This window comes from Carassius gibelio, chromosome B4 (genome assembly GCF_023724105.1).
Source record: "Carassius gibelio isolate Cgi1373 ecotype wild population from Czech Republic chromosome B4, carGib1.2-hapl.c, whole genome shotgun sequence".
In the NCBI taxonomy this organism is placed as follows: Eukaryota; Metazoa; Chordata; class Actinopteri; order Cypriniformes; family Cyprinidae; genus Carassius; species Carassius gibelio.
The window spans coordinates 18,424,855-18,448,089 of NC_068399.1; the positions used below are offsets into that span (position 1 = coordinate 18,424,855).

A 23,235-nucleotide genomic window follows, 5' to 3' on the forward strand; every position below is an offset into this window, starting at 1 on the left:
ACAGGACTCTGTGATGAGACAGATCACTCCAGTTCTCAAGAGGGATGCAAAAGTCAAAAGAATTCCACACAATCACTAGAGAGAGAAGGAAAACAACACGCAGAAGCGATGGAGGGATGGCTGGGCTTATTTGCTCGCACTGCTATTGATCATGGAGAAAATGGAGCAGAGGGGTTAAGGGTCAAGGGGTCTATTTGAGAGAGAGTGTGCGTGTTTGTGTATGTGTGTATAATCCACTTGGGAAGATTGTATATCACTAAATTAACAATGCATTAACTCAGTCTCAGGATGCTTGGCTCTGACCTTCAGTTTTTAGACTCTTTTACCACTGGTGAACAGTGTAAACTAATCCTTAATCTTGATGCATTGAAAGTTTAAATGCAATGGGCATTAAAACATACAAAGAAATTGACTTACAAGGCTGATTGGATAGCATGGGAGAAAAGACAAATATCTGTGAGATGCTGTTTGGTTTAAGGGCCTCTTTGCAAGTTTGTTGTTTCCAATCAACCTTCAGATAACCTTCCCTCTCACTATCAACACAGGAGCAAAGCCCCCTGCTCCAGACTTCTGTTTACCCAGAAGATCTCCAGAAGAGTCTGTTAGTCTTGGAAAACAGGACCAGAGAGGCAAAAATCAATAACTCTAGGAGAAGGGGAGGGCGCTGCCCAAGTTTAAATGTTCAGATGTGTAATTTATAAAGCGGTTTGTTTACTTGTTAAGGCTTTCATTTTTTCCCATCTGAACCCTCTCTGCCCCTTTGACTTGGAGAGGATCGTTTTTTATCGTCTTTATGAGAGAAGAGGGAGGGTTTTTTAATGTGAGAAAAGACCATTAGTATTGTTGTATATTCTAGACCCAAACAAATTGGATACATATTTACACTTTTGTTATAAAAATTGAATTAGGGAACAAGTAAAATAAATAAATAAGTGATAAATAAAATGCTGTTGCAATCAGCATGGTATTTTGTGAATGAAGGATGTTTGCATTCTGTCAATCTGTGGAGTCTACAGTATTCATTTAATTTCATAATCCCAGATTGAGTGGAAAACGTATTCACCACAGTTTAACAACATTACATCTATCCTTGACGACCGCACTAGTTCCCGAGGGCTGCAATGAATAACTCCCCTGACTTTTTTACAAATGTCTTGGAAACATTGCCAGAATTTTGCATAGGGTGTAAATGAGCAGCGGTTGTGATGCTTTGGAATGGCGTGGAGACGGATAGGCTGTAAATCATAATTAAGACAGGGAAAATAAGGCTGTCAGATTTCCGTCTCTCTTTTCGAAGAAGGCTGACAGGCTGCGATTGGAGCAGATTGACAGAGATGCAAATTCACACTCCATTATAATATCTTTATGTATCTTTATTAGGATGGGTATGAGATGGATATTATTTTAGGGCATATCAAGAATATCAATATGTCTCTATCCGTCAGTATCTTTGACAGCTTGTTACTGAGGCTTTATGAGAGATGAGATCATTGTTTATAACTGTAATGACCATCGTGTCCTTCAGGAACAAACTTTACAGATTGCATCCACAAGTGACTAGGGTTTTTTGTTTCATTTTTTAAATTATTATTATTATTTAATTTTGTTTATTTTTTTCAAAATCAGGTATCAGGTTAAAACTTTTAACAATAATACTTATATTACAAAAAACGTAATGATTTCTACAAGCTGATCTCATGACAAAAAAGTCCTTGTAGGTAAATTTCCCCTGTAGATATGTACTTACTATGTACCAATGAGTACATATCACTGCAGTTTCCAACAGAAATAAACGCTGAAAGATGAGACGGTAAAAAACAAGCTAAAATGGCATGCAGTTTTATGTCACATTCGCTTTTGTTTATACTTTCGGGTAGGTTTAGGTGTAGTGCAGATGGTACGTTATTTTAAACCATCACAGAATATTATTTATAGTGCCACTTAATGGACATTTCACGTCAGAACTGTGTTGACACATACAAAACTAACATCACATAAAATATACCATATGTACTTTCATCTGTTCCGGGAAAAAAACGTACATGGCGCTACATATTTTGCATCTTGCAAAAAAGTTCCCAAAGGTACGTTTTTTTTATTGCATTTTTCAGATTTTTTTTTTTTAACATTGTTAAATATTTTTCTCAAATTTAGACTGATTACATTTTAAAAAACACATTTTTAAACTCAAACATTAGTGCATGGAGCTAGCAATGTCAAGATTATGGGTTTCATTCCTAGCAGATTCACTTTCATAAATTCCTTTATATATATATATATATATATATATATATATATATATATATATATATATATATAATAAAATTAAAATTAATATTAAAATTAAATGTACGGCTTCAATGCAGCATACACTTTTGTGCACCTGCCTTTAATCGTGAAATCAAATTGACATAATAATTGTATTGAAAATTATATTCAACAAGTTGAACACAAGAACATAATAAATTTTGTCAGTGCTGGGCTTTTATTTTTTTTTTAACAATGACATGCTAAGTAGTTACTGCACTTTTGCATGTGGCATTTCTAAAATGATGTAGACTGCACATACAAATAAACAATACTATCAGCAGGTGCAATTTATTCTTAGTGCATTCCACCTGCGCCTGTCAAGTCAGTCCTGAGTTGTTTTGGACCCAAAACACGCATGGCACCCTCTGTGCCCAGCAGAGAGTGGCGTCTCCCCGGGGGAGCAGGACCGGCTCTGTCGCCCCTGGTGCTGAACTCCTGAAGAGCCGGGAGGAGGAGTTTGCAGCTGGCTGAGTGAAAGGAACCTGCTCCAAAAGAGACGGAAGCATCAAGACAGAACTACAGCCACATTCACGACTGTCAGCGAGATCTCTCAGAGAGCGGGCACTCCTACACGACTCAACCTATCTCTCACTGTCACCACGCTGTCACCAGAGAAAGAGCAGGAGACACAGAGAGAGAAGGCAAAGGGGAGAGGGGGTAGAAGACAGCAAGCGGGGTGGCCTGTCCTGGTGTGACAGAGCGTGAACTAGACATGGAGATAGACACACCTGAGAGAGAAAGAGAGAACGCGTGCAGGCATTGATTGAAAAGACAGGAAATGGATGTGGTGGAAGTTAAAGGAATAGTTCAAGCAAAAATGAAAATTCTGTCATTATGTATTCATCGTCATGTCGTTCCAAACCTCATTACTGTTTGCTTTCCAGAAGTGAAAAGAAATTCATATTTCATGTTTTTGTGTTTAGCAGAGCAAAGTCGGTAATACATTTTGACAGAGTGACACCAACACCACATTTTAATTGATTTGATTAATTATCTGTTTTGTTATATTATACTTATATTAACACCATTGAACAAACAGTTATTAAATTATAAGAATATTTTGGTTTCACTTTATTTTAAGGTGTCCTTGTTACAGTGTAATTATACATTTAAGTATTGAGTACTATTAGGGTTAGGATTAGGGTTTGGCTCATGGTTACTTGCATGTAATTATGAATAATTTATTGTAATTATACTAGTAAGCACGTGTATCTTGTGTAACAAACTTTAACGTTAGTTAGTTAGTATATTTCACAAAAGACTCAATGAATCCATTGATTTAAATTAGTAATTCCAACCAAAAATCAAACTTCTCAAAAATTATATTTGAGGTTTATAAAAACCTTTCTGAGCTCTTTTAACAATAGAAACTTCTTTTCACAGTGTGATATAGCAGCTAAAAAAGTGCTGGTAGAATGTGCTTCTAAATTTATCTTGTGGAAAATTTCCTTTTCATGATTTTCCAAGTCTTTGAATGGTCCATAAAGCTGTGGGAATAAGCACCGCTGTGAATTATGGAAAGAACATTGCGTTCATCACAGCAGGTGTACGGATTTGAACCAGCACAGGTAGGATACAGAATGAGACACAGTCTTGTGTTCATCGTAGCCTAATTTTACACAGGTTTCAAATGTCATGCGTGTTTCTCTTTTCCAAACAACACCAGAAACGTGATATGCCAGTTCGCAAACTCTTTGTAATTGCCATTCACCTTGCATTGGCACAGAAGCAAAATGTTTTCAGAAATGTTCGACCAGATCAGATTGTTCTCTCTAATTTGAGCGGCACATTGATTTTTCCTCTGGACACGTGGGACCTGTTGGATCATTCTCTCAGGTGGCTGAAGACCCGCTTGTTTGCCCTTTGTGATAGAGGACAGACGCTCTATCTATAGCACACACACTCTCAAGTTACTCTCCTTTCTTAGGTGGAGTCTTATTGAGTGTGACCTCTTTAAAATGTTTTGTATAACTTTGAAGACAAAGAGTCTAAATGTCCTCACATCCACTGTGCCTTTGTCTTTTTCAGTCATTCTTAGAGGTCTTCCGTGTTTTGTATTTCTTTCTGCTGAAAACTCAGTTGACCCCTGCAGCTGAAAGGAAAAAGATCTGTCTGCTCGATCTAAACAGCAAGAGATACGTTCCTCTGAGCTGGATCCTGACAGCTGGAAGGCTGGCACAGGAGACAGATCGGGTGTTAATATGTGCAATGTTTGATCAGATCTGTAGGGGATGTGGTGTTGGAGGAGACTGATAATCTGTTTAATATTAGCAGGGTAAGATGGGTCTCCTGGTCCAGGAGGAACCGGGACAGCAGGGAGATGAGATGAAGGAGCCGGTCTGAGGTGTTTTTGACAGCTCCTGAAATTGCATGCGAGTTTAGAGCCGAGCGCTGCTGCGTCACGAAAAACTTGACGCTTTTATGGCATTGAGATGAATTGTGGGTATTTGTGTGGGTGTGTGCAACTTTGATAGGTAATGTGTTTCTCCAGCTGTGCCATAGTCTGGAGTCGGATGGATTCAAGTCACATAAAAGTGTTTTAAAATGCAGCTCAGATTCTCAGGTCATGTTGTTTTTAGGCAGATTTGGCGTCTAAGTAAATAGGGTTGGGCAAAAGTACAAGAAACCATGGCAATCTTTGTAGACTACACTTCCAAACAACCATTCAAGGTATAGTCTACACAAAACATGACAATTCTGTCATTTCATTTGTTTCCAACATTCTTCAGAATGTTTTATTTTGTTTTCCATTCTTCAGAATGTCTTCTTTTTGTTTAATATCAAGAAATATTAAATATTAGAGTTCCTGTGGCTCAAGTGGTAGAGCATTGTGTTAGCAGCGCAAGGTTCGATTCCCAGGGAACACATGTTAGGTACATTTTTTTTTTTACCTGAATGCACTGTAAATTGCTTTGGATAAAAGCATCTGCTAAATGCATAAATTACATTTTTAATTTAAATTTTAAAGTAAACCATAAGGCAAAGTTTGACAATGAAACAATTATTTGTACATGATTTGTTATTTTTAATTACCCCTTAGCAGATTTTGACTTATATAATCATCAATCATATCAAATTATACAAATCTTTCAGGGTTTTGTTGAATTGGCTCTGTTTTAAGTCTTTTGTTATAACCAAACTGTTACATAATGCAAATTATGTAATCTTTGCACTGTTGTGAAACTTATTCATTTGTCATGAATAATCAAATTTCAGTTTCAGTTTCATTTTCTAAGTTCCAAATAGAAAATGAGATAAAGTACCTTATATATGTTTATTTAAATATTTAATTCACTGCATGACTAAATGAGCATTATATATGTAATGAATATTGGGTTCTGTATTTTGGACATGAGTGCTGCAGCGTGGATGTTTTTTGTGCAAGTGTTTGTTTGTGTGTCTCAGCATGCATCAGTGTGTTGGGGTCGTTCCCGGGGTGCTCCACACTAATTTTCCACTCAGCTGAGGTTTGTGGCCCAGTGGGGGGCAGTGGCCCTAAGGTCTCTGCTGGGAATAATCGGGTCAGAGCCACTGGGCTGCGTAATGACTCTCCACAAGTCTCTTCTCCCCTCCTTCCTTCTATCTGCTTTATGACTTCCTCTTTCCTTCCATCCCTCTTCTTTGCTCACTCCATAATGATGGTGACCGACTGGCTGTTCTCTCGCAGGGGGCTCTGAGGGTCTGGCTCACAGCGCTGCCTCTAAATTTAAACCTGCCATTTGTCAGTGTGCCTGCACCTTCTTTTTTGTGTGCTCTCCCTGGCTCCCTTTCTATCTGGGTATCACTTGATTTTAAAGGCATCTCATTTTCTATTTGTGCAACTCGAAGGGGATTTGTCTGTTTGGCCATGGGACCATAGTTTAGCTTAGTTCCCTCTTCTTGCTCCTCATCCGTTAAACATTGGGAATCTATCCCAAAGGGAGGGTTGATAACCATCAGGATGAATGTATATTTAACTGCATATTCAAATATGCATTGACTCATCCATAAGTAATATTAGCATGATACTGTACTATATGTAGAGCGTGAACTGGCTAGAGTTCAAAAGACTGTTTTCTAGCAGCTGAACTCAATAGTAATACAGTATTGTGGCTCTGCTTTTTATTTTGAGTGTAATGGAATTTCTGTGAGATGTTTAAAGTAGAATTGGCTTAGGAATGGTAGGCGTTTCACAGTAAAAGGTTTTTCTTCTCCTATCAAAACTATGACTATGGTGGTAGCAATTTAAAACACACTTGCAGTTCCAAGGTTATTGTAAAAGGTAGGATCTAAAATCTTCTGCTTCATAAGTTATCTGCAGTAATTATGGCCAAATTCTAAAACTGCAATCACAGAATGCACTGCAATATGCTCAAAAAACTGAGGTGTTGGGTGAGATGAGAGAAATTGCAATTATAACTCAATTTCTATTTTTATGAAATACTGAAAAGTATGTGTTTATGCTTGTTTAGAATATTGTGTTGTTAGCTTAGCCACATGCTAATGACAAACTGATGAAATCAAACTAATATATATTTAGTACTTTCTCATTTATCTTTCTTCCTTTTCCACCTCGTACTCTCTTTCTTGAAGTAATTTAATCCAAGGTTTTTGTTTTATTATTCATTTCAAGACAGGAATTAAAGAAAAAGGTACAAATTATTGCAAAAAAAAATTTTAATTTCTGTTTGTTTTTCACATGGAAATAGAAGTTCAGGTCAAGCGCATTGCATCATGGGATACAAATTATTTTATTCATGGTTTAAATATTTGAAAATGATTAACAGTTGAAAACATTCATTAGAAGTTTAGAAAAGTAATCAAATGCAATCAGTACAATACAATACTTTAATAAATACATTTTTACACTACTTATTAAATTTTAAATAGGGTAACTTGTAATATGTAACCTATTACATTTAAAAGTTCCCTTCCCAACTGTAACACTGTATGTATGTCGGGAAGGAGGAGGCAGGAACAATGCGAACATTTAAATGAAACTTTAATAATAAAATAAACACAAAACCGCGTGACAGCCCCTAACGGACGACTGCCGCACACAAACAAAACAAAAAACACAAAATAAACTCCAGGCCTGGTCCTCTCTCGTCCTTCACTGTCGTAGCTCCTCTTTTGTATCCTTTGATATCCTCCTTGGGACTCTAGACCGGTGAGGGGCGCAGGTGTCGCTCATTTCCAAATCACTCCACCAGCCTCGCTCCGTTCCCACGGCTCTCGGCCCCACCCCACTCATCACAACAACATGTACTCCATAAATCCTAAAATGACTGTGTTGGCTTGCTTTTGTAAGCGTAGACAGTCTCTATCTTAAGAAACCTACTTCTGTAGTATTTTTTCCCATTAGACCTGTCTTTGCTTCATGCTGCTGGTCAGACCTTGGGACTTTCACGCTTTAAACTCCACTAAGCCACTGTCATCAGTCACACATGAGAAATGTACCTCCACATGTTTATTATAAATTAGTCTTGGCAAAGCGAGGTTGGTACTATATTCCAGTATGTGCCCGAACTCATTCTTATGGTAAATTAACAGTTTTAGTTGCACAGCAAGTGAAACTCTGTTGAATAAAACGCCTTAAGGGATTTATTATTTTAGCAGAACTTATTAATTTAGCTGCTTCTGGCTTACTCTGTTAGCTGCTCTCTTCTGAAGACATCTGTAGTCTCCCTATCTGTGGGTTTGACGTGAAGGGTGGCATTGCAAAACGGCAAAACGTCACTACAATTATTGACTGGCAAGTAAAATGAATTTGAATGCACTAATTACGTTTTTATTTTTTTACCGATGTGCATAGTTATTTATTTGTTCATTTCCTCCTCTGCTAGCATGGGTGATGTAATGGTATTTAGGTCAAAGAGCATAGTGAACAGAGGGTCACGGGGGCAGGCGAGATGCAAGGAGGCCGTCCTGAGTGTTTTGCATGTGCCCACTCCAGCGCTACCGTCTGCTTGATCGCTTTGATGCAATTTCATTTCCTGTTCATTATTCATCAAAGTACTGCATTTCTCCATGTTCGGGCAGCATTTACATAACGAGGGAAACAAATTACTCCTTAGTCATTTAATAGAGCAGTTTACTTTACTAATGATAAGGTATTAAAACAAACCTCCCGCGTGTTGACAGGTGCGCACTGGATGACTTATCAAGGAGATCACCAATTCATCAGGAGGAAAAGCGTTTGCAGAGAATCAAGATGGTTTTAATAAACACATTTAACTGCACATGCACACATGTAGAAATATTAATAAAGTACACACAGAACTACACAGCGGAAAAGTCTTGAAACTGGAAATGCAACTCATTTTAATCTTCGATCAAATATAATATAATGTAATATATTATAATTATAATTATAATTAACTAATAGAAGTCAGTTGTATTAATGTATGAATATTAATATGATTATATTATATTAATACGTTCATATGTATAAAATTTACAGTGTATTATGATTTTTTAAATACAAAAATCTACCATGAAATGTATAATACTCGGTTTTGTATAATCATTTGACAATTAAATAAATATTACATATAAATAAATAAATACTGTTCACTATTTAACTTGAAATGTGAATAGAAAAAGTAAATAAGGCCATTTTTACACTCCTTTTATTTATCCAATACATTTTTAATTTATTAAAGGAATGAGAGACACAAACAATGCTATTTATCCTGCTGATATTTGTCTCTGGGCCTTTTACACAAGCTCATAAATGAAGGCTCATAAATGTTTTTACAGTGCTCTCAGGCCATAAGCAGGCATCTCCTTTATAACCCTTTTAAATAAGAAATATTCCCGTTCTTACAAGCTGAGCTGATTTGTTTCAGCCACAACATGTCAAAGCCCCTGTAATCTCCCAATTATAAACACACAACCCTCATACGCCCCCTATTGGTGAGAAAGACTAGTGTCTGTGTTTAAACAGGCTTCACTGCCTGCACACTTTCCTTTAGTCTTGCGTAATGGGTGCGGACCGAGAGGGACTTGTTAGGTGTGATGTTTTATTAAAGGCTTTTGACAAGTGCCTTTAACTCCGGGTTGCACAGCCCCGCCAAATTATCCAGAGACTCACACAAGACAGTTTGTCTCTCCCATAGTGCTCTGAGAATGCTACACACTCTCTGTCGTTTTAGAGTTCAATGTTTCACCACCCATAGCTTCCACCTAGTGTAATAAGAATGTGTGCGTTTGAACACGTAGTACAGCATGCTTATTAAATCAGCCTCTAAAAAGGGATGCAGGCTGAGTGATTGGAGCTTCAAAGGAGACCATTCTGATTAAACGCATCTTAGACCTGCTTAGCACAGAAGCACAGAGAAAGAGGATGATTGTTGCCATTTAAATCTCTTTCGTTTTCCTCTTTCATTCACCAGCAGATTATTCCCATTCTGTTCTCAGAGTTCTCCACGTTAGGCTTCTTAACTTTTCAATTCATTCACTGTCCTACCTCTCTCTCCCGCTGTGGAAGAAAACCCTGTCACAACTGTCATCCGTTATAAACTTCTCTCCCTCTCGTAAGGACTCTGTGCTGATTTGTAGTTAATTGCTTCACAGATTTGAATAAAGCCAATCTGGATTAGTCAGGGGAATGACAGGCTAAAAAACCCAGTCAGAGCAGAATATTTTATCCACTGTTGTACTAAGCAAAAAAAAAACCTTTGAAATGCTGAAGTTTAGGACTCAATTGCACACTTTCATATGCAGGTATATTTTATGAACTATGTGTCTTTTACCCAAAAATGTTATAGTAGTATCTTGGTTCTTAGAAAAACTTGCAATGTTTTTTTTTTTTGTTTTTTTTTAATGATTATTATTTTTTTTATGTAAAAAAAACTAATAAAAACATAAAACATTGAATTTATTAATATATACATTTATAAAATAATTATTATAATACATTTAAATTAATATATTAACTTTAATATTTAATTCTAAGTATATTTGTGTTTAATTTTCTACTCCGTAGCATTGAATTAAATTTTATAATTAAATATAATATTAATTAACAGGGTCCAGGAAAACAGCACTCTGTATTAGTGTCTGGGTTCTTTAAATGTGCTTAACCTTGGTCCTGTAATCTGATGTGTCTGGATTAGATGTCACAGTGTTAGGGTGGTCTCCTCATCGGCTCTGTGACCCAGTGTTGTGAACGGATCAGAGTGTAGGGTGTTTGGATCTAAAGGGAGGGTCTCTATCCCCACCTGCAGAACCCGGCAGCCATGAATACGCTTCATTAAGGGTAGAACACAAAGCTGGCTTGTCCCTCGGCCCTTTGGGCCTGCTCTGCTTCCACAAATAGAGACGCTGTTGTTTTAGCACCGCCGAGAGAACAGAAACAGGATAGAGTCCCCACAACCAACTGGTCTTTTCTTTCTCTCTGTAACTGCCCCCTCTCTCCTGAAATATGAAACAGAAATATAATGCATGGATTTGGACTAGTAATCAAGCTTGTGTTCTATTTCCTTCATGCTGTGCTGGTCACAGATGGGAGATGGTTGAACGCATTTGTGCAGCTGTTTTGACCCCCCCCCCCCCATACTGTCAAATGCTTTGTCTTCCATTTACACACTGTCTTTCTCACGTATTTCTTTTCGTCTTTGTTTTCCAGGTGCACCAGGAAGGAGAAGTGCGAGCGGTCATCCGAGCCTCGTCGTTTTGCCTCTGATATAAAGCAGTGTGTGAGACTCAGCGTTCACCCCAACAACATCTCCGTGTCTCAATACAGTGTCATGGTGAGCGCTAATTTTCAATTCTCACCTCAGTTCCGTCTGTGTAATCGTACCATAAAATATCCTTAAGGAATACTGAGGAATTACAGAACCCTTTTAAGTGTTTCTGAGGATAAAGCCAAACACTGGACATATTGACATTAGCCTTCACTAACTCAGTTATAGAGCCCATTACTCTTCTGGCTCCATCATTAATGTGATCATAGTCTTAAGTTCAGCCTTTATGGATCTGCCCGTTACACTGATGGGTTTCTGAGGATACGTCATGCAGCCTGACCGTACCACACGTGCCATGTTATTTCAGTGACGTTTGCATCGAGTCACACACAAAACTAATTTACGGTTTTTCTGGGTGGTGGACTTTTCATTTTTCGGATTAAAATCCAGCTGTTTTTCTAAAAAAGATAAACTGCTATTCTCTTTCAGAAATACTGGAGATGCTTTTCCTTGCTTGGCATTTATTATGCTATATGTTTTTTGGTAATTTTGGACAGTAATGTAACAAATTCATTCATTTTCAGTCATGGTCTTAACAATAACACACAAGAGCTTGATTAACTGCAAAATGTAGGAGAGACTCCTACAAATGTAGGCCATGATTTTTCTTTTAATGCGGATCTCCTCCTTGCTCCATACATTTTTCTTTGAAGCTTAGTATTTTATGATTGTTTGTACCAAATATCACCCAAAATTGCCTGTTTGTTCACACATAGATCTGAATGAATGTTATGGGTTTGTGAATAATCTATACAATTCAGATTTCTGGAAATTAGAAAATTGGCTTAATTTGGTTTACGTGATAACATGAATGTGACCAAATTTTGATTAATATCATAATATTGTTGTGCATGTAAACACAGTCAGGGGTGTCATACCAGGTCTGTTTTCTCATGCCAGTCGCTGTACCTTGTCAGGACAGTTACTTTTCCGTGTTGGTGTTTTTTGTTGGCTGATCCCAGTTAAGTGCTGACTCTGCCACTAGCTTGTTGAGTGTGTGTGTGTGTGTGTGTGTGTGTGTGTGTATAAAATCCATCAAAGCAGGCCATGGTTTCAGACCTTATCCTCATGTAATCCAGCACCTCCTCTGAGCCTTTATATCAGATTAACGTCTCCACCAGAGAAGCTGGCCTTTCAGCTGATTCAGGATCTGTATTCTGGGCCCAAAATCAAAACCTCAACTGCTAAGCTGTATAAGAGCTAATAAACTCCCATTACGTCACCATATAACACAAGATCTGTGCCCCACAGAATGATGTTTAAACAGGATCTAGATATGTTTCGATAAATCATTTACAAAGTAGAGTTTCTCCATATGTAAGTACTGTATTTCTTTCAATCAGAGCATTGGTGTACACAATATCTAGCAGATGTCAGGAGATTCAGGAGTAGCCGTTCACAGTCATTGAAGAGTTGATGTGATCATATCAAAAGAAGTCCTTGTATAAACTCTCCAGGTGTGTGCTGAGAGTGCTAAGGCTATAAGCTTTAAATAATGAGCTCAATCCTCTTCATTTTCTCAATCCTTTGAATCTTAATATGACTACATCCCTGCTGAAAAGACCAGCTTAGACCAGTAGACTTGAGTTGGTTTGATGTATATAGGTAAAAATAAACATCACATTATAGTATGTTCAGTATAATAATAATAAAAATGATTTCTGAAGCATCATGTCAACAAGACTAGAGTAACAGCTGCTGAAAATCCAGCTTCGCAATCACAGCAATATTAAAACAGAAAAGTAATTTTAAATTATGCAGAAAGTTACCATTTTAACAGTATTTTTTATAAACGTACATGTTTGTTATGAAATGACTGGTATGCAATTTACACAGACAGCGTCAGAGAGAGATTGACCTTTTCCCTCCAAACTGGAATTACCGAGAGGAAAACAACACATCTGCAATGCGATAAATTGCAAACTGTGCACAGAACACACTATAGGCATTCATGCTGCTTCTTGACCTTTTTCATTATTAAATATTTGTTTGAGGAGATAAGCACAAAGATCCTTTGTTCAGTCTGCAGGGAGAGAAGGGATTGAAGTAAATTCCTCATAAAAAAAAGAAAGAAAACATTTTTTTGACTATTTCATATTTTCATGTTAGTTCACATTTTATCCATAAGCCTTCCCGGACTTCCTCCCAAACCACAGTAAAGCCTATCTTAAGAGGAATTTGCTTCTTTTAAACTGTTATTGTTCAAATTACTACGTGCATTGACCAAAGAAGTTTCTTTTTAGATAATACCAAGGCTGTGATAAGCAGAGCACAGCACAGCTTTAGCATTATTCTGAAGAAGGATTAAACTAGTTGTTTACGGAAAACATCAATCCTGACTGGATTTGACACTATAGGTGCTCTCAGAATTCATTTAAATGTAGATTGATTTTATCCATGCGATTTTAAAGTGCAACAAGGGGGTACAATAGGTAGAGTCTCATAGCTCTCAGGGTCTCTGGGGGTACATCGACATCTCTGTTTCCCTCCTCTCACAAATCCTGAAGCGTAATTAGAAACCTGCATCAGCATCTGAAGTCCGTTAGAGTCTGCCGTCTTGATGCATTCTTCTGTTGAGGCGGGAGGTAATCAAAGACACCATATTCCTCATGTCGTACCCTCTGCTGCGAGAGGCCTTTTTGTTTGTTTGTTTGTCGGGGTCCCTCAGAGAGGGATGATTTTCATATTTATCTTGGGCAGCGAGGGTTTGTTCGTCGCTGCTTGAAATGTAATTGAAGAAATTCTCTCTGCATCCCTCTCTAAAAGGAAAAATAAATTAAATCCCAGAGTGGTGCCGCCATCCACCGGTGCATCCTGAACTTTAATGGGAAAGCGGAAAACAGTGAGAGAGGGGGCGAGATGGGAAAAGAGTGTCTGCTACATGTCCCTGCCTTTTCATTAAACAGCAATCTAAAAACAGCCCCGGTCAGCCGTTCTGTTGAGTAAAGGGTGTTTCAGGCCGTATCACCAGTGTAATGCAGGGTGCAGGGCCACTCCATGCAAGGCTGCGGCTTCCTATTAGTGTGGATATTCCGATTTCATCCACTTCACTTCCCATGATGCCCTCACAGAGCATTACTGCATGCTTTCCCGAACGGACCCCCAACAGAGTCAGACTGAAAGAGAGCACCACTGTGGCAATTCTTATATATTCTTATCTGTATACAACTTCATTATTCTCTCTTTCTGTGATCTCCTTATTTTTGAGCTTTCTTTGACATTAACGTGATTCATATAGTATTCAGATAAAAAAAAGAGATTCTGAAAGTTCTTGTGATTTCAAATGTATTGATATAAATGACTTTTTAAATGTATATTTTACTGCGTTAATGTTATACTGACAATAAAAATGTTAATTGGAAAATCACTGATTATTGGTGGTTCAACTTCTGTAATAAACACATGGCTGTATGCAGATAATAAATGGGACTCGTAAATAGGAATTTCATGACAGTTGCTCTTTCTCATTCTTCTCTTTGCCATCATGCCCTTCTGTTTCTCACTTCATATGACTGGTGTTAGGCAACACATGTGCTTTGGAGCAGGGCTTGAAATTCATTAGAAGGCTGGGAGCCAGAGGGCATTATGGGTAACAGAGATGGAGAGGACACAAGGAGAGAGAGCGAGCAGCGGCTCTCCAGATGAGAGTCATAAAGAAGAAAGAGAATGAAAACTCTCACCCCATAGCCCTCTCTCTTTCTCATTCTCTCCTTCTCTCTCTCAATTTCCCACCCACTTGTGTTCAGTGAAACACATTAGAGTCAGTACAGGCTGACTGATGGCTGACTGAAGTCTCTTGATGTCTCTGGACATTTTCCTCCAGGAAATTTAGGAGATATGTGGCCACTGGTTCAATGGCCTGATTTGGCTGTGTGGTTGGCCACGTGTCAGCTGGGATATTTATGTAACGGCTGCGTGTGTTTTCTGGGATGTCTTGATGTCTGCGGCTGGATTGAGATTTCCCATGTGTGGAGTCTGCAGACGTCCTTCTCTCTCAAGAGCATTTCAAACCATGGACATGAGAAAATATCCATGTTACAGCAGTTTTAGGGGCAGCTGCAGCACAAAGGAGTTTATTTTGTGTACAAAGTTAATGTGTCAGTTTGTTAGACACACCAAAGTTTGTCCTGTCCGTTATTGCCTTCTATTTTCTCTCCTGAATAACTTTAACTTGTCTTTTCTTTTACCTTGACAGCTAGTGCTGGAGGCACATAACGTGCCAGAACTTTCTGCAGGGGTCAACTGCACCTTTGAGGACCTGGCAGAGATGGACGGTCTGGTCGAGGGGAACCGCATTACCTGCAGCTCTCCTGCAGAGAAAGAAGTCCCGCGCATCATTGTAGACCAAGGTATGAAGACATACTGTCACTTACCAATCAAATGCAATGGAAAAATTGGGCGAAATGACTGAATGTTGGCATTTGTTGAGGCAAAGTGAGACTGTGACAGCTTTATAATTGGAGATGCTGGATTGGGAGATCTGCTCCAGACTCCAGAGAAGCCGGATTTATATCAGAAGGAAGGAGAGAAGACAGTCTTAGAAAGAGAGAGAGGGTGTGATAGGCATAAACACCTGAGCAGAGATGGAAGTTTACATGCTCATTATCTTGCCTGCAGCTGTTGACTTTTGCCGCAGGACGTGTTTTGTAATTGAGTGAATAAAGGTCGTCAAGAGGGAGGCAGTTTTGGCATTCTGTCTCCTGTGCTCTCGCCTGTCGCTCTCCATTTCGCTCGTTCATTCTGAAGCTCCATTGGCACTGAGGTTCGAGAGATTTTTTCAAGTAAAGTGATTGGATTGGATCTCCTGAACTGATGACACTCTTCACTCCATCTGCTCGGCTGAAAATGATTTTGACAGCATTCACTCCAGCAGATAAGAGAGAGAAGATTTTTCAAGAGAGAACATTTCGCCATCCTCTTCCGTACTCTCATTGATGCCATTCTTGCTCCTCTGTTTTCTCGCCGACGTGCTTGGTTACCCCGACGTAATTGAAACGAGCAAACATCTGGGCAGCTGTCTAGAGGCTGGTAATTTTTCATAATATGAAAACGTCTCAACGTAAAGATAATGAAGACGCGCACTACAGTGGATATGGGGGAATACTTTTCTTTGCACGTGTGTCCAGGGCAAAAAGAGGGGGGAAAAAAAGATTGTAAAACACAACAAAAAAACAAGGCAGAATAGAAGCAACATTGTTCTTTCAAAGCATTTTGTGTAGAAACACCCGCAAATTACCTTAGTAAATAGCACAGCGGCCTGGATGTGAGGTAGAAAGAGCGGTGTGCAGGGGTGTGAGGTGTGTGAATAATGATGCATGCAAGTCTCATTGGAGATGTGAGGCTAGTCAGGCCACCATGAAATTACAGGTCGGTCCAATCTGCAAGGGCCTGGAGCTCTGAAACGCCGCAGTGCAAGCACACACTCTCACGCCACTGGATAAGTACACTATTACACACCTGAGGCTGCGGGCATTTACACACACACTACTAGATACATACAACACCACTGTCATTCATTAAAAAAACTTTAAAGTAGTGGATCAAGATGTGTTTTTATGGATTCTGTGTGCACACATACACATACCCCTGCAGTTATAGGTCATTTATTTGCTCTCTCTTCCCTATATTCCTCACTTTCCTTCCGTTTCTTAGTGTCATGGTAACAGTGTGTGTCCTGGGTGACTCATTAAAGGCAGACACACTCTGCAGAGGGTGGCAGGGGGCTTGCGCACACACATGCACACACACTCCGGAGATACCAGCCATCAAAGAAACATTTAGGTGAACTAATTAGGACAGATTCATTGTCAGGCACACTTTACATTGATTGATGAATGATTCGCTCTTTGTTGAAGAAACGTCGCATGACAGGGAAGGGACATGCTTTAGGAGAACAAGAAAGAGGTTGAAGAATAGTATGCGAAAAAAGGAGAGAAAGGAATAGATAGAGAGGGTGAAAAAGTATGCTCTTCCTTCGAGAGGGGAGATGTGGAGTCCGGCATGTTGAATTAAACATGAGCTTCTTCATTAGCTCAGACAAAAACACATTGAAGATGGGCACTTTTGTGCCACATTTCCATTAACTCGTACAGGTTACTTTCTCTCATTCTGTCGCTCTCTTCCTCTTCTTCAAGAATGTTTTTGGGAAAGGTTTTGGCTCATTTTTTGGCAGAGAGGAGCAGTTACCTGAATCTACACACTATATAACCTACTTGATATTTAGACATTTAGCTTGTATGTATAAAAGATAACTGCTAGTTTGCTATATAGAGTTGTGTGTGTCGAGTGTGTTACAGCCTGAAACTCTAAGCACTTGAAGCTGCAGTAGGTAACTTTTGTAAAAATATATTTTTTACATATTTGTTAAACCTGTCATTATGTCCTCACAGTAGAATATGAGACCGATAATCTGTGAAAAAATCAAGCTCCTCTGGCTCCTCCCAGTGGTCCTATTACCATTTGCAGAAACTCCATCGCTCCCGGTAAAAAATAACCAATCAGAGCTGCGGTCCGTAACTTTGTTTGTGTTCAAAATGTAGAAAAATTTATATAATAAGCGAGTACACCATGAATCCATTTTCCAAACTGTGTTTTTGGCTTGTCCTGAATCACTAGGGTGCACCTACAAAAAGTGTTTATATTCGGACTATTTTAGATTGCTTCGGGGGTAGCGTGGCGGAGTAACCCAGTACCTTTGTGATTCTTCATAGACATAAACAGAGAGAAGTAGTTCCGGCTACGATGTTCTTCCGCAAGACGCAAGCAGTTCTGTTTATTAACCGCTAGAGCATCAAAAGTTACCGACTGCAGCTTTAAATGCTGTAGACTCAAAATCACTTTCAAGCAAAGTCAGTGTATGAGGAAATAACATACTGCTTACCAAACTCACATTTAAATATTTAACATCAGCAACAAAATCTGATATGTTATGATAAAAAAAAGTATATATATGTTGTAAGGTTGGTCCAGTCAGTGCGCATGTAAAGTACCAAGTGTGCATTTCAGGACTGTTTCTATGGGAACCGGAGCTTCTTAAAGCTGATGCAGTGTTGCGATGACTTGGTAATTGGCTATTTTATTTACAAGACAGGACATATTCTGCCATATTGCTCACTGCACATTCTCCCTTTCATCATAATATGAGTTAACCACCTTGGTATATACTGTAAAATGTCTTATTATATCACAAATATTGAGTAAACCTTGTTGCAGTTCATTGTCACCCACCTTTTGAAACAAACTGTGGTCTCTACAGGCAGCTCATTGGGCTTTAAACTGATATTTCTGTTGACAGCACACTATCAGCTATTTCAACACTTTTAATGTTTGCTCTCCTCTGCCTCTTAGGTGACCATCAGATTGTCCAGCTCTACCTCAAGTCAAAGGAGACAGGACTAGCTTTTGCCAACACTAGCTTTGTCTTCTACAACTGCAGCGTTCACAAGTCGTGAGTAACTTTTATATTTGCAATGATTTAATGCAGTCGTGTATACTTTCACGAACAACTGCAATAATCCACACCCATTACCTATATCCCAGATGTCTGTCCTGTGTTGGAAGCCCATACCAGTGCCACTGGTGCAAATATCGTCACACGTGCACCCACGATCCGAGCAGCTGCTCCTTCCAGGAGGGCCGTGTCAAAAAGCCAGAGGTGAGTTACTTTTGATTGGTCACACATCGAGTTCTGTAATTGACCCTCATCATTCTCAGTTGCACTTAACTGATTTAATTGGTGCAGGAGTACGGTTCAGGTCATGTCCTGATTGTGAGAAGTTACCCAGCATCACCCCGTCACGCTGAGCACATCTGATGGCTTTGAATTGAACTTAATTCTCATTAATCTCTAATATTTCTGTCTGGATTCCCACCAACATCTTATTCCATGTAAATTATCAATAATATTGGCACTACTTGCATGCCTGGAGGCCACCGCAGGCCCATCAGATAAATTAAAAGCTGCTGTTGGGGCTCTGCGCTTTTTGCCCGAGCCAAACCCTTCCCTAGCTCACTCTCCGAGATGCCAAGGAGGGTCGAGCCGACGAGTTTGTATCCCGAGGGTCTACATGGTGCGGATCACAATGTGTTTATTTCATTTGCGTCACGCAACTGAAGAGAAATCGGAAGCTTCCATGAAGATACGATTATATACATCGTGCTTAGCTTTGAAATGCGTAATGAATTATGAGGACACCTGCCTCCCCAGGCTATGTGTTTTAGCCACACAAATGTGTAGCCTCATCATGTAGCATTCATTAATATCTCTTAACAGAGCGTTTCTCAGGCTGGCAGCATTAAGCATTCCAATTATCAAATGGACACGCTGTCAATGTTGACCAGTGTAATATTAGGATTCCCTATTGTGTGGCGAGCGACTTGCACACAAAGCAGCGACTGAATATTAGCACATGTTAATGACATTTCCACTGGATGTTTTTGTTTGATTTTTGTTTTAAGGCAGGTGTTTTGTCTGGTTAATGAGTTTAATTTGGATTTCATTAACCCCTCATACTGGAGGTCTCAGAGCTGCTTCCAAACTCTGGGTGGCTTAGAATTAATGACTGGCGATGTTTACTGTGCAAATCCTCCAAGCAGACGCTGACGAGTCAACTTTGCATGGAGAAATGAGATGACCTTTTGCGTTGACCTTCCGCAGATGAATTTCTGTGTTTTATACCTATTAAGGGATTGCTGAGAGTGATCTGAATAATCTAGACTAGTCTTTCAATGGTTTTTGGAAGTGAGAAGGCCCCCTGTAGTCAGAGCGTGTTTCAGTATGCACCCATGAGCACAGGAGAACAATCCACATTCAAACAAACAAAACGTGCCACGGCATCAGAATCCCGTCTCTGGCAAGATGTAATAACAGTGTGTGTGCTATTCACAGTCTCTCACATTTAAATATCTGACGGGTCTTCTTAAGCTGTCTGCTTTTTGTTTCTTTATCATATTTCAATTTGTGTGACACTTGTTTTTTGTTTAACAACAACAGCAAGAGAAATTGTTTAGTGGCAAAATTCAAATATTATATAGAAGTCACATCCTTCACTTCTCTGTAAGTTTTTTATCAGATTTTCTAGTTTTGAATCATAAATTATCTAGTGAAAAGGATGTACAGTATTAGTATTATCCTGTTATATAAAGTAGGCGAACTTGGCGTAAAATGCATGTAAGAAAAGTGATTAGCATTTTTAATGTAGTCTCTATATGGCAAGTAAAGAGTGTTGTGATGGTAAACTTTTCCAGGTCTAGAAATATGACATGTATTTTGATAAATTGCCATTGTACAAAACCATACACATTTGTTTTTTGTCTATGTATTAGTCAGGAATTATTAAATAAAGCATTTTTTTTTTCAAAATAGTAGTGCTGTGAGGTAAAGTGTGTCAGATGTTTTGAGGTTAACACTGTCAGCGGATTAAATAATGGTTGATAGTAACTGTACGTTCACACCAGACGTGACTTAAGCGAATAAACCACTTTTTAGGTTTTTTAGTTTTTAAATATAAAATATAATTTGTTTTGTGTAAATCTAACAGGAAATCTTTGGTCTTTATTCAATTAATCTGTTAATATGTTAAAATAAAAATAAAAAGGGGCAATACTGTTTGAAATAGTATTTCATTTCATTGTAATGAAGGCTATATAGGCCTACACATTTCCCTGAACTACATTTCTGCGGCTATTAATATGTTTAAATGAAAACTAAAGGAGGCAGAGGTGTATTTTGTTCAAGTTTAGATTGTTATAGTTTTCAAATGATAAATGGAGCCACTGTTTCTATAAAAGTACGAAGATGTATCGTACAGCTCCGGGTATCCACATACAGCGACAATGATTTTGTCCTCCATTGTGGTTTTCGGATTTCTGCCTCTGCTCCCTTTGTCATAATCACGTCACTACTAGAGCAAGCTCCTGATTGGTTAACGTGGCGTGAATTTTCAAAACACCCGAAACGCTCAACTCGCGCCATGTCATTCACGCGAATCACACCGCAGGATGTCTGTTCGCGTCTTTGCATTGACTTAACATGTAAATCACTCACGCTTAATATTTCATTCGCGTCTAGTGTAAACACACCATAAGCCTAGTAAATTCTGTTATATTTCCCTGAAGTTGTTTCAGAATTATGGAGAATAATTATATAGAATTATGTAGTAATGATTGTGTTTGATTGTTCAGTCCAGGGATTTGGATTAAACACTATTTTTCCATCATAGCACAGCTAATCTAACTCTCCCATACAGGTCTTGATTTCCTCTCTGGCAAGATTGTGTATACTAAGGATAGTGCTGAATCATGTCAGTCGCTGACTGTGTTGGTCCCTCATGTTTCACTCTTGGCCGCTGGCATAATGCTGCATGACTAAACGCACACCGGTCTGACCCAGACATCCACTGCACTTTAGAAAACAACTTCTGTTATGGCTTGGCTTTTTACATCCTTTTAGGAATTGCAAAGAGCCTGTTTACATGCCTTACCGATGGGTAATGTGAAATTGTGGTGTGATTTTGAAAAATAGATACACTAACAGTTCACTTGAACTTATGAACCTTTTTTATCTGAATGTTTATGCCTAAATAGACAGAAATAAGTAAAATTTAAATTTGAAAAAAGTATGAGAGAATTGTATGCAACAATGCCTAATATAATTATGCTTCTTACAATACCACATTTTGTTTTCATGTAGCATGTAGTGAAATCAATAGTGAGAGGAATCTTCAATGCGCTTGCCATTGTAAGTATTTGTCCAAATTAGTCACTTGTTGTTGCCTATGTAGGCAGTAGGAAGCAAGGCAGCTCACTCAGTTTTGGAACAATATGGAGGTAGATGAGAGAAAGAAAGAAAAGGAGAGGGTTGTGGGAAGCAGGAACTGATCGATCCAGTGTAGTCTCTACCATCTTATTAAGATGTTAATTGACAGGCCAAATTGGCAGCTTTGCGCAATGAGCTGCAGATTGTGAGTAGGAGGATTTGGGTCTGAGTTCAGAACCGTGAGATGGCCTCTCTGCTTCGCCTACGGCCCTCAGGGAGAAACTTTGAGGTAAAAAATCTTTTAGATCGAGGTGGAGGACAAGACTTGAAGAAGAAAAGACCAACTTGGGAGGGGAGTGAGAGTGAAAACAAACAGATGAAAAGGAGGGAAGTGTCAGAGGTAAGAGAAGATAAGAACACGCGTGATGCCGCAGGAAGTGAAATGTGGCAAGGAACGGGAGGGGAGGGTTTTTGCCCGTGGCGGTAGGGAGGTACGCTGAAACACAAGGAGGGCAGGGAAGCCTCAGTAATCATCCTGCTAACACCACAAGAGCTGTGGAGAGAATAAGGCGTTTCATCTTCTACCCGACTGAACGCTGCCATTATGCATACATACTCAAACAGCTCTAATTATGGATCTATCACTCCGTGCCAGATCGCTACCCTCTGTTCTCTTTGCCAGGGCATCTTCCTCCCTGCTCGCACTCAATGACTATCTTTGTCTCGGCGCATCTCTAACAGAAGCACACGCACTGAACTTCAATCTTTTCTCCCACCTACAGTAACTCTTTCTTCAGCGTCTAATTATATCAGTCCTGTTCTGAGATGTTGGAGATTCAGCTGCAGTGAGATAAATGCAGACCCCCCCACCCCCCTCAGTAGTAAACAATCGAGAGACCAATTGCTGTCTGCCTCGCTCCACGTCCCTTTGACAAATAAATCATGCTTCAGCTCACCCTCAGGCCTCTCTTGCTCAGACCAAGACTGTAAACACACTCTCAAGAGCCTCTTTTATCTGTAAAATGCCTATTCTTAATAAAAATTTCCCTTTTTTTTAATCAAACCCTGCTTTGTTTTCCCACCTCAAATGAGCCGCCTCGGGCTCCTCTTGTCAGATTTGACACGCATCATGGACAAGGACGGAAACCACAGTGTCGAGTCATTTGTCTCATGAATGCATGTTGAATTACAGTCTCTGCATTTTTTATTAACGTCTCTTCCAGGAAGACTCTTCAGCCGTATCTGGCTCGAGGCTACAGAAATCATTCTCTTCCTGGACACTGGCTCTCTTTTCTGAGCCTCAAGACAGGAAGTGTGGCCACTTTTTTGATCTTCTTCAATTATGTTCAAAGCTGCAAGACCACAAGATCTAGTTTGATGCTGACATGGGGATGTGCTCGTCATTGTGTCCTTCAAAGTTTTTGGTGACAAATTGTATAT

At 39.2% G+C, this 23,235-nt stretch overlaps 1 protein-coding gene across 10 annotated transcripts in view; it reads left to right on the top strand.

The window, feature by feature from the left end:
- plxna4 (plexin A4) overlaps nt 1-23,235 on the top strand; it is a 213,274-nt gene that overhangs the window by 143,813 nt on the left and 46,226 nt on the right. For all 10 annotated transcript variants that reach the window (XM_052554413.1, XM_052554411.1, XM_052554415.1 and 7 more), the window contains 4 exons: nt 10,922-11,045; nt 15,235-15,388; nt 18,387-18,486; nt 18,579-18,693. In XM_052554413.1, coding sequence (XP_052410373.1) covers nt 10,922-11,045; nt 15,235-15,388; nt 18,387-18,486; nt 18,579-18,693 — 493 coding nt within the window. The remainder of the gene's footprint in view (nt 1-10,921; nt 11,046-15,234; nt 15,389-18,386; nt 18,487-18,578; nt 18,694-23,235) is intronic.